At 36.7% G+C, this 12,629-nt stretch overlaps 1 protein-coding gene across 6 annotated transcripts in view; it reads right to left on the bottom strand.

Moving 5' to 3' along the window:
* LOC111374842 overlaps positions 1-10,119 on the bottom strand; it is a 10,964-nt gene extending 845 nt beyond the window's left edge. Inside the window, exons 1-9 of one of the 6 annotated variants that reach the window (XM_022997580.1) lie at positions 9,954-10,119; positions 5,883-6,003; positions 5,515-5,714; positions 3,044-5,418; positions 2,810-2,952; positions 979-2,733; positions 755-803; positions 416-657; positions 189-296 (exon numbers count right to left, since the gene is read on the bottom strand). In XM_022997580.1, the coding sequence (XP_022853348.1) occupies positions 189-296; positions 416-657; positions 755-803; positions 979-2,733; positions 2,810-2,952; positions 3,044-5,290 (4,544 nt within the window). In that variant the 5' untranslated portion in view covers positions 5,291-5,418; positions 5,515-5,714; positions 5,883-6,003; positions 9,954-10,119. The remainder of the gene's footprint in view (positions 1-188; positions 297-415; positions 658-754; positions 804-978; positions 2,734-2,809; positions 2,953-3,043; positions 5,419-5,514; positions 5,715-5,882; positions 6,004-9,953) is intronic. The other 5 variants (XM_022997583.1, XM_022997584.1, XM_022997586.1 and 2 more) reach the window with 5 other exon arrangements.
* Between the last annotated feature and the right edge of the window lie 2,510 nt (positions 10,120-12,629).

Here is a 12,629-nt window from a genome sequence, read left to right as displayed (position 1 = left end):
ATGTTAAAAAAAAAAAAAAAAAAAAAAAAAAAAAAAAAAACCCTAGAAAGGGAAGACTAGCTGCATGTTTGGCTAAGCAAAAATCACTTCTAACTTCAAATATTTGGATATAAATGAATAGTTATCATCAAAGTAAATAGAGTATGGGTCTATCTTCGCAAGAATTTTGAAAAATCAAGATAATTTACCTCAAGAACTCATTCTCTAGCTTCGTTGCTCTTCCCATAAACTCTTCAATAGCTTTGTCAAAACGATGGTCACCAATTCCATCAGATTGATTGCCCTTAGCAGCAAGTCTACAATATATTTTGTAGAGAGCTAGTTATTCATACTATAAATTAATCCAAATAGTAACTCCAAAGAATCAAAGCATTAAATTGACTGAACAATTTCAGGCAGTTTCTGACTGTCTTACATGTCTTTTCCATGAAAAGGCATATCTGAATCACTTGAGCGAGAAACTGCACTGCAAGCCTCTCCCAGTGCTATCCTAGAGACAGAGTAAGCCACACTCTCATAATCTGAACTAGCATCAGCAGAGAGAATTGCTGCTCGTGGAGGGCAAATCAATTGCTGCATAAGTTGTGTCGTCAAGATAAGCCTTATCTTTGATCTAAGCACTTGCAGTCCATCTTCAATCAAGTCAAAATCTTCCACCTGCCATCAGAAAAGAAGAAAGAGGATGTGGAGGACCATGTGAGCAAATCATGCAGATGAAGAAACATAGGAGCATAGTTTAGCAACACCATAACACCTTATCAATTAGCCGATTTGCTGCTTTACACCAATTGACTTCTGCCATCCTGCAAGAAGTAAAATGCATGTATATTAACAAATATATATTTACAGTATAAAGAGAGAACATTAAAATTCATTAACATTAAACATATGTAGTTAAATCAAATAACTGTTCAACTCCACTATATAATATGAAAGAAACAGAAAAAGAAATTAAAAGTTTCTATTGAAGATAACCACCTGAGAGTTTGAAGATTTTGTGAACCCTGTGATACTACCTTGTGCCAAGGATGTTGTTCAGAAGTAGCATCCTTGCGCTTCTTGGATTCTGACTCAGGAGAAGAAAAATGTTCAATCGCTACAGATGAAGGAATAGAACTTTGTTGGGCACCACCAACTAGACTTGCCCCATCCATAGAATTATGTGTATGCAAACTACTGGAAGATTTCCCAAGATTAAAACATGGTTCGGCTGTTCTTAAAGTGGTGACCATGCTTGCATCATACATTGGAAAAATTCTTCCATTTTTAAAAGTTCCGTACTGATCTAAACAAGATGGTGAGATCTGAGAACCAAGAGAAATTCTAGAAGTATCCCGATCAAATGCAAGAACGTCCTGAGAGGCATCAGCTGACGTGGAGAACCTTTGCATTCTAGAATCCCCAGATGAAACTGCAGCATAAGAACCTAACAGATCTCCATTAATAGCACTGTGTTCATTTACCTGCCCTCCCTGTGAAGCTACTTGATGAACATCTGATCCTCTCATCCTCTTTGAGGCCCTAATGTTTGGATCAACCTCTGCATCCTTGATGGCCTGCACTTGATTTAGTAAGGAGTAATTTTCATGAGAGAAGCTATTAGGTTTCAAAGACCGACCAAATGCTTCAATATCCTTTTGTTTTGAAGAAGAATTAGCATGAGAATCATCCAAGGGATACTTGACAGAGGATACTTTTCCAAGGGCCTCATTCATCTGTTGAACAGGGACAGTGTTTACAGATGTTACTTGAAATTCAGAGCTTTCCTTCAACCTCTGCCCTTCCCCACTAACAACAGCAGAGTTCATAGGAATTCCACTAAATTTGGATGAGAGATTCTTATTAGGATCAACTGCAGTATGGGGTACAGAAGAACTTGATTCCACAATATTTGGTTGTGTGGACTCTAGGAAATGTGACGACACCTTGGGATACTGAGAACCCTGACTTTGTTGGTGTGTAGGAACATTGGTCCACATAAACATCTGTGTGGATGCACCATGTTGAGAAATGATAGGCGCAGCCGATGGCTGAGAATAGGGCACATGATCCCTAGCTAACATTGTATCAGATGAACCTCTTCCCTGTGGATCATTAATGCTGGTTTGCCGAGAAGTCCCCCCAGAAGACACATGAATACTGTGTGGAGTACTGCAAGATGCATTGAGCAAAAAGGTTTCCTCAGATCCTTTCTGGGTGGAGTTGGAGGCACTTCTATCAAAATACGAGTTATTATTCTGATTTACTGGCATTTGTCCACTTGCCCCAGTCATCTGTTGATGAAGATGACTTACTGAGTAGCCAGAGCCAGAATTTAATGTTGGAGAAAAATTCCCATGAATCTTATATCCAGTGGTTCCACTTTCAGATTGTCCTGGAATTCCAGATTTTTCATCTTTTAACTGAGTCTCGGATTGTTTATTAGAAAAAGGCACTGATTGAATTGAAGATGTGGTAACTATGCGTGGGCCATTCTCTTCAATTTCGGCAGCAGCATGACTTGAATGTGGAGAATCAGTTGTATGTTGAACAGTCTGAGAAGACGGTGAACATTCCGAAACTTGCATCCGTTGAGATGGAGGACCAAGTTGCAATCTGAAACCTTGGGATGCAGCCGAATGATTGCGATGGACGTGGTCAACAGAACCATCATTATTTTTTGTTTCAGAAGAATTGACGTGCATCATGGAACCATGATGATCCACCTTGTGAAGAAGCTCCAGCATGTTTTGACTGGATTGAACACAAAAATTGTGTAATAGGTACTGTGTGTAAATACTAAAGGAATTAAACAGAAACAATGAATTACCTAGATGAAGTCGCGTTTGGTGTGTATGCATCAACAGATTTATTGAAAGGAACAGAAATATTAGGTGTATAACCAGGAATGCTGACCCCGGATTGCCCCTCGTTAACGCCTTTATTGTCTCTTTGAAGAGCAGAAGATTGCTGCTGTAAATAAGAGAAATATTCAAACCTTCTAACACGTTAAAGTTAAATATATACATATATTATATTAATTATAGAAAATGTTGAAGATCACCATAGATTTCTTTGAGACCTGATCAAAAAAATTTGACCGGCCAAGATGCACATTCTGCTGGGACATGGCCAGGGCATGTGTAGGCTGCTTCATTTCATGAGCAGATTCCACATCCTCGTCCAAGTTTCCCATGGGATGATACTGAAACTTGCGAGGGCCAGAAGCTTTCCTACCAAGCTGATTAGTTGTCTTTTGCTTGCCAGTGGGTAGAGGTTGTGAATCACTAGCATCAGACAACCGACGGTCTCTCAAACCACTAGGAATGTGCTGTAAGAAGTTTGGTCGACTTTCATTCAAATTTCCCTTCAAATAAGAACTGTCCGTCTCATGTGTTGTAACTTCCTCTCTGTCACAACCATGCGCTGAGTCCGAAACCTGATTATCTTCATTTGTGCTGTGCAGCAAGCTCCCTAGGCCTTCACCTCTTTGGGATTTAACCAAAGAATTGGTATTCTTCCACTGATTAAGTAAATAACTATTCTGAACAAATTGACTGTTTTCCGCATCAACCCCTGTGGCACTTGAGTTAGGCATGGAAGCAGCATCATTTAAACTCAAGCCCCCTTCATTTCCTATGGAATGTTTTAAAGGACCCAAGGCTTTCCAATTGGTTGGTTGTTTTCTTCCACTATTCTCGGAATTCCAAAGTGTAGAAGTGCTTGTTGAATTTTTATCAGCATCAAGAGAATGTTGTGAGACGTTTTTAAATAGCTGACTCCCTTCAGCAACTGATCTTTGCACTGGACCACAATTTGACCACCGGTTTGCTTCCTCCAAAGGCTGGACAAGTCTTTGAGACATAGACTGCAATATTTGACCAGGTTTACCTTGAAATTTGTGTCCAAATTGATCAAATCCCATGGCATTCTGATAGCTATTGTTCATATGGCTGTCATCAGAAGGGGGTGCAGAACCAGAAGGGAATGCTGAAGGCATCCGCATAGTGTCATCAGCCAAAGAGTCATCTTGTTTACCACTCTCATTGTACAGTGAAAGATGCTGATTTGCTGAAGGGACTTCAGTACTGTTTACCAGACCACTCCACTGCTCTTGTGGCCCTATATCACTGCTCGAAGTTTCTGCAACAGCTGATTGCATGAGAGCACTCCAACTACCACTTTGAATAGAAGGAAACCCATTTAGCAACCCATCGTTGTCAAACGAACTACCTCCATCTCCACTAATATCAGGGCTTTTACCAAAGGCAGCCCATATATTATCATCTGAACCAAACAATATCTTTTCTTCAGTAGGATCTAGGGCAACTTCATTCTGACTCGAAGAGTATTGCCTTGTCGGTTTTCCATGTGAAAGCTCCGGTGAAATAGATGGATACTGCCTCCCTCTGAAGTCCTGCTGAGGTGCATTTCTTTGAATGAGATTCACTGGCTGGATGCTCTCCATATTTATCCCAGCATTAAGAGCTTGACTAGAAACATGTCCAAGCATATTTTCATTCTGAGATCTGTGTCTAGATATTGATGTCCCTTCTTGCATGCAAACATGATCTGCAAGTTGATTATCTGGAATGGAATTACTAAAGGTCGATGTCTGCAGCATTGATGGTCTATCCATGGCCATCTGAGAATACTGATTCACAGTCAAACCCCTAGAGCCAGAAATAGGAACTCCATAAAGAGAGTGATCAGCCAATTGAGGGACAAGATCCCCTGAACGTTGGGCCTGGCCAAGGTTTAGCGGAGAAACATTGAGGGACTCTTGCATGGTGGGAGAACCATGATGCAGCCAATTGGCATTACCAAGATCAGCCACCAATGGGTGATGAAATGTCTCAGAACTTGGAGTACCATTGATCTGAGGGGAGGACTGGTGGCCAGATGCCTGCTTAGCAAAAGGGAAATTCTGATTTAATAAATTTTGTTGCCTTGAATCTTGTTGCCGAAGTTGCTGCTGCATTTGGAGCTCTTGCATTTTCCTTAACATGACTTGTTGTTGTAGTTGTGGCATGTCATTGTACCCAGACTGTTGACGCTGCAAAGATTGCAGCATGCTTGGGTGGTGATGACTCATCTGTTGCTGACCACCAAAAAGATCAAAACTAATGGGAGATACAGATGCTTCTGATCTAACTGAAGTTTTTGCTTGATGGTCAAGGCCACTCCTTTGCTCCAATTCACGGATAGATAAGCCTCTTGCGTTTAAAAGATTCCGCTGATTAGAATCTGTATCCACTGCCAGAAAGTTTGCTTCACTCTGCCTTGTATGTTGAATCTGACTATTGTACATTGAGCCATTCAAATCTAATTGTTGGCTTTGGGACTGACTTTGATTAAAATCAGTCCTCAGAGTGGATTGACTGAAGTTCAAGCTCTGTGATGAATGAAGAGGATAATTGCTCGATCCTCTATCTCTGTCTGTTAAAGAAAAACAAAAGAAAAAATAGATGAAAAAGTCCTTATCTGAATATCATCCTTGCTGTCTGCATTCAGAAGACATCACAAAGAACTTACATGCTAACTTTTAGTAGGGAGAGAATGTTGAACATAAGAATTGAACTTTTGATTTCAAGCAGCCAGTTACAAATACTTGAGTTATGTAGATTATAAGTTTCTGTGTTAGATTCCACTACGTCACTTTGCCTCCGTCTTCCTTCCCAGTAATTGTTCACCGCTGGCCAATTCTCTTCCACATCCTGCAAACGGTGCTGCTCCTGCAACAAATTGTTTTGAGCAAAGAAATTGTGAACCTTGTCTCCAAGTTCATTTCCAGGCATAGATTCACACCCTAACTTTTCAGCTTTTAAGCATTGATATGCTTAAATTGATAAATAAAGATATCACTAGTTAAGCTTTAAAATACTTTTTTGGCTTGCATTTACCTACACAACATCGAAATTAAAGTTATATCCGGAAAACAAACATGACTATAATCTCATCCAATTTATCTTGAATATTGTCAATCCTCTGCCAGCTGCTTAATCTTATTAAGTCCTGTCTGTCCTGAAAGAACGGTCAAGTGCAGTTAACAAATAATCATCACGATCAAATAACGATACCAAAGCGATCAAATGAAGTTAATATAAACACAATACAGTGGCCAATGATTGGTAGCAAATAATATAACAGTACAGTGGCCATCATTGTAAAACAAAGGTATAACCACAATTATTTTCAGAATGCTATGAGCAGGCAACTGTAACAATACACTCCACGTGCCCCATTTCCACCTACGAATATAAATCCATAAATGACCATATGCGTGCACATGTAGGTGTGCTTGGGCATGCATGTTTCAATTGTGTAGGTATACAGTGACTATCAGTGTGTACAGGCATAGGCCGTGATGCTTATAGAACCACACGTATCTTAGAGGAAAGAAAACCCTATGTGGAGCTCTAAATCAGCTATGTTGCCTCTCTCTTATTATGGAGGAAAAATCCTACACAATGGCCTAAGAAAAGTTTTGGAAAAAATAAAAAAATAAGTAAAGGAAAATCATATACAAGTCCTAATCTTCCAATTTTCTTAAATGTTACAAAAGAAAGTTCCACACACTTACATACGAGGGTCTCCTGTGTTAGCTTATTTATGTTTATTATTCACATTAAGCAGTTAATAATCACCCATTTACCATTGACTATGTTTTAGAGTACAATTTTTCTCCTCGCTTTAATCTATTTTTTACTGAGTCAAAACTCAACTATAATAGCCAAAAGAATTGGAGTATCATTCAACAATGTCAATGTCAACGCGAGTATTGGATTCACCATTTCAAATAGACCAAATACTACTTTTTCAAACCACTCTTTGAAAACACCTAAATAGAAACAAATATTTGACTTTGCTACCAAACAAGCCCTGAACATCTTTATATTTGCAACTGAATATGTAAGATCTAAGACGCATGTGTTTTCTTATGCTCCTGTTCAGTTTTATTTTTGCAGGCTATTGTTGAATAATAATACTTTCGACCATAGTTACAATCACCAAATGGGTAGTGCTGAAATGGGGAGAAAAGTGGAAAGGAATTTGCACCACGAAGGGTTGCATATGGATGTTTAAGGTAGCCAGGATGGGGAAGAGGGTTTTGAGGCAGCTAGGGGTTGCAAGCGGCAATGAGAAAGAAGAGTGTCTACTGGGATTTGGCAGGGTTTGGATTGTGGTAAGAGCTTTTGGGGGGTTTTGTTGGAGCTTTGGTTGGGGAAGAAAGTGGAACAAGGGAGCGTTGGTATCAGTGGATGGAGTGTTGGAGCTTTAGCCAGTGAAGCAGTTTTCTCTTTTTTATTTTTTGTTATTTCTTGTTTCCTATTTATTTAAAGGGAAATTTATCATTTCAAGGCACACTAACAAAATTATGGATGGAAACTATTAGTACTGACAGGCGACACTAATTAATGAAATGTTGAGGTTCAAATTATTATGCAAAAAGGGTTGGAAAAAAGATTCCTGAGGGTCAAACCTTGGGTACAGAGAATATAATTTACCCAAAATTAAATATCACAAGCCCAGACTTCATATTTTTTTCCTTAGTAGAATCTCTACATCTCTCCAAGTTCTCTCCCATCTCCATAATCTCCCTTTTCATCAGCTCTCTCTCCTAAGTCTTATTTCCCTACCTAACTCTAAAGCTTCTTAATTGTTGATCTATTAACCTCAGATCGTCAACAAGAACAAATTATGAAGAGATTCACGTTTTTGTCCAGATTATCAGATTTCTCAGCATGTGTCCTTCGTGGTGGAAGATTCACTATTAGCCTGATTATATTTTGGTTCTTTCCACTTTAAATGACCATTCTGCAGTCGAATAAATATTCCCAGTTTTTAATTTGCCATAGTTTTATGTTTGCCCTAACATTAGGCTTGTCGTGTTCTAACATCTTGGTGTTATGTTATCTACATGTCGAAATAAGAAAAGACACACCACATGGGGATGACATGTCTAGCAAGTATCACATGAATGCCGGAGACCAACATGGAATGACATCATATAAGAAGTTAAAGTACGCTTTTCCACACAGTCACTCTTATATCTCTATTTAATGATTTCAGAAGGCATAAAAATATTTCCATCAACGTACTTCAAAAGTGATACTAGAATAAATCAGGTATCTCAATTTTGCACCTCCCTGTGTTTCCATCAAAGTATAACAGATCAAGCAGTTGAGAGGCATGTTCCTATGTCTTCAATTATCTAACATAAAAGTTTCCCATACTTATAAAATCTGCAATTTTATTTGGAGTAATGGTGATGAGAATCACGGAGGGCAAACTAACAAGGATCCATTGCATGTTCCGGAGTAATACAGATCAATTAGAAGGGAAAATCCTAAACCAATTAAAAAATGGAAGGAATATGAAGTACGTATAGGATATAAGAAAATGCATACAACTTTCAGCTCGATTATCGGATTTTCGTCCGTGAGTACAATTCGGAAATGTCTTTCAATTCTGCACAAATTCGTCGGATGACTATGTCAAACTTTTGAGGTCAAATTCGATTGTTTAGGGGTCTATTTTTGCATTTTTATTTAACGAATCAGTTTAAAGGCATTTTCGTTATTTGTAATGTTTTAGTTTTATTCAGATTTATTTTTTAGTTGTCTAGCTTATTTGATTTGTCTTTAGAATTAGAATTTTATTTTGATTAGGAGTTTACTTTATGCCTATAAAAGGCACATTCATTGACATTAATTTTTCTGAGAATTAATCATAATGTGAAAATTTTCACTTTCTATCTTATTTTTAATTGAATAGATTTGTCAAATATTTTTAACATTTGTGGCGTTCAAACTATTCGAATGTATCAAAGATTCATACTTTTTTGTGGCGTTCAACAACTCCAAGTAAGGTTCGTGAGTTTTGTGATCACGGGGTCAAGATATTGTTTGCAATTGTCTTGATTCTTTAGTTCAATAATTTATCGGGCCGAGCTTTCAAACAATCCGGATGAGATTCTCAAGTCTTGTGATAAAGAGGTCAAAATATTGTCAACGATTTGTTGGTTGCTGATTCATTATTTTTGGATCAAACTCAAAACTTTGGTGTATTGGCTTCCTTGGGTTGTGATTCAATCTCGTGTGGGTTTCATAACTTTAATTGCTACATGGGTTCACATCAAATGGTTTTACACAGGAACCATTAGAAAAGAAATCACAGAAAAATTGTGGCATTATTTCCTCGTATACTAGCCATGCATTTCATGATCCCACAGCAAGTTCCAGTAAAAAAATTAACTGTCTGAGCAGATCTTTAGTATAAAATATTTGTCATTAGTAATTCCCTTACTCGACCACTGAACAAGATCACCATCCTCAGGGTCCACCAAGAAGTCGTTAAGAAATCAAGAAAATGAGGAAGCTAAGGATTCCCAAAAGTAAAATCCAAAATAACAGTAATTAAAATTACAAAAAAAATAAGGACGAATAATTAAGAAAAGCAGCCATGCAAATGAGACAAAATCACACTGAACTAAGCCACTGCGTTAATTTATCAGAATTTCGGAGACAAAGAAGCCGAAAACCTAACACAATGCCGGCACGTCTTATTCAATTCAAGCCACCAAGATCAGCTGGACAAATATGAACACAAATTCTCTTGCAGCTCACACATACCCATAAAAATTCATTCCCAGACATAACTTGGCATAAATTATAACAAAAACCCCATAAATAGTAATATTAAAAAACCCAGTTTATTCCATTCAAAAGCGCCATTTGCTCAACAAATCTCCAAAAGATTAAGAATAAAAAAGCGCGTCCCAACGCAATTCATAAATCATAGACCAGGACATCAAGATAAACTTAATATAGGCCTTGCCCACACCTCAAATCCCAAAACATTAGCCAATTCATGAATTCTTAAAACATAAAATACATTCAACAAGCGAGCACGCATATATGTACGGGGAGAGCACGTTAGGGTATGCGATGAAAGAAGTAACGGCGACTTACACGGATATCGAGGAGGGGATTCAGACAAAAATGGAGCTAAAAATCGTACTGGGGAATTTTACTCTAGGGTTTTCAATCGGCGAAAATAAAATGGGAGAGCTATTTTAGAGAGAGAGAGAGAGAACTGAGAGAGCGACAATTGATATGAGAAAGATAAAAAATGTGCGAATTTTTCAACGAACTGTCTCAGATAAGATCGGTTCGAGGCTGAGGCTCGGGAGTGCGTAGAGAGAAGTGCACCGGTTGGGGGGCAGACTCTCAATGAACCAGTTTTCTTCCAATTAGATTCCGCCGCGTGGAATATGAATAGGTAGGGATTTTTGAAATTGTGACATTTAGCCAGTTTAGCCTCCATTTTTTGAAATGAAAATGAGTGGAATGATATTTTTTTGAAGAGTAGATTGTTTTTTTAAAAAGAGTGAAAAATTTTCGATTCACGTATAATATTATGTTATGAAAAATTGTGTGGTTGAAGATTAGAGACGGACAAAATAAAATGAAATTTAACGGGGTCAAACGGGGCTTATGAATTGAAATTACAGCAAGTAAAATTTTCATCGTCGCCATAAGCGGAGCTACGGAGGGAGACCTTTTCGCCCTAGGAAAAGCATGAAACTCGATGAGAAACTATACAGTGGGACAAAATTTCCAAATAATTCTAACATTGTCAAGGGGTCCATTTATATTTTATAAAAGAGTAATATTATTTAAGACGGAAAAATTACAGAAAATTTCAGTGTCTCATATAACTAGTTACCACATAAGATGGGTACAATAGTCCTTTATTATGAATAACATTATTTTTTTATAAGGTCATGTAGTGAATGAATCAAGTTTAAAAAGAAAGAGAGAGATTTCCTTGATATTAAAATTACAAACGAGTCATAACACAATTAATTTTTCAATGTTAGAAAGATTAGAGGTTGATGTCGAGAAGTAGAATTTGAGAGTAACAACTTGATATCAGAGCAAAGACTTTAGTTCTAGAGATTGAATAGGAATGTTAAGAGTTTAAAAGAAAAGAATTAACTCTTTTAAATACAACTTGCCCGATGCATTGATCTCCATTTAATATCACTAATTTATCAATCTTGAGCTATGCAACAACTCAACTTCCACTACCGATCGAGATAAATGTTAGAGACGAGACAATAATGCTTAATAATGATGATAGTTTCTTGCACATATTTTATTTTCTTCTTTAAACATTTGTTAAATGCATGGACATCGAGAAAAGATTAGAAATAGCAACCAAATAGGCTTTAAGAGAGTTAAAAATAAGAGTAAATTCTGATCGATTAGGCACATTATGGAAGTAATATATCTAGAAATGTCACTTGATGCCTTCTTAATACCATTTCGAACACAATTGATACATTTTCAAAAGAGTAATTAGCACATAACATCCTTACCTTTCAATATTATTGTACAAAATGTCGTTATCTTTCATTTTTTTGGCACTTTCACCCCTATTTTCATCTTTCGATACAAAAAAAATCATTTTCATCCAATTTCTCAATAAAAAAATGTAAAATAACGAATATGCCCAATTATTTAGAAAAAAATAAAAGAGAAAAAATTTAAAGAAAAATTGTAATTATACTTTCAAATTTTTTAAAAAACTGTAAATGAGTCTAAATAAATTATTAAAAGGGTAATTAGCACAAAATGTTCATATCTTTCAATATTATTGTGCAAAATGTTTCTACCTTTCATTTGTTAGCATTTTTACCATTATTTTCACATTTCATTACAAAAACATCATTTTCATCAATTTTCTCAATTAAATGCTGTAAAATAATGAATATACATTCTTATTTAAATAAAATAAAAGAACGAATTGCAATGATACCCCCAGAATTTTCAAAAAAGTACAAATAAATTTCAAATAAATCACTTTCTTTTTTTAATTATTTATTTGAAATTTATTTGTACTTTTTTGAAAACTTTGGGGGCATAGTAGCAATTCGTTCTATCTTTTGGGGACTCTATTACTGGTTCATACCCACCAATGAGACTTCCTTAACACCCAAGTACATATGGAACACTAACGTTTGGAATTCAATGAAAATAAATAAAAAAAACTTAAGCATTGACTATAAAACAATTACCCTTTTAATCAACGTACAGTTCACCGCCATCAACTCTTAAATAGTATCTACATGCTTTAATATTGCCTCAAGGCATGAGCACCATGAGTTGTATATTGGTTTGGATTGGGCCTAAATGACATACAAATAAATACTGACAGTGTGCTCACTGCTCATTGTAGGAACTGGGAATCACACTTTGGAGATGCAATTGACTGCTATCTTAACAAAGAGAAAAGAAATAAAATACGATCTCAACCTTTACTGTCCCTATCTTTTCCATTTTTTGATATTTGCTAAACATTAGCCAGGAAGTACATATGACATATATACTACCTGAAGAGCCTTTACTATGCCATCTATCATTTCAGGTTCAATAAAAGGTTCATTCCCTGAATATTGACAACAATATCGTACTTGTTCTCAAGCTTTTGACATGCTTCATTACACTGCTTTGTACCCATAAAATTTATGAAAGTGAAAAATTAGCAATATATCCAAGCAACAAACGTTTCCATGGTTAGTAGCAGATTGAAGAACTTATTTTACCATTTTAACATGATTCTGATGGCATTATCACATCCAT

Source organism: Olea europaea, unplaced genomic scaffold, assembly GCF_002742605.1.
Source record: "Olea europaea var. sylvestris unplaced genomic scaffold, O_europaea_v1 scaffold1300, whole genome shotgun sequence".
NCBI lineage: Eukaryota > Viridiplantae > Streptophyta > Magnoliopsida > Lamiales > Oleaceae > Olea > Olea europaea.
Note: the sequence above shows the minus strand (reverse complement) of the source record. Positions and strands in the feature narration are given on the sequence as shown.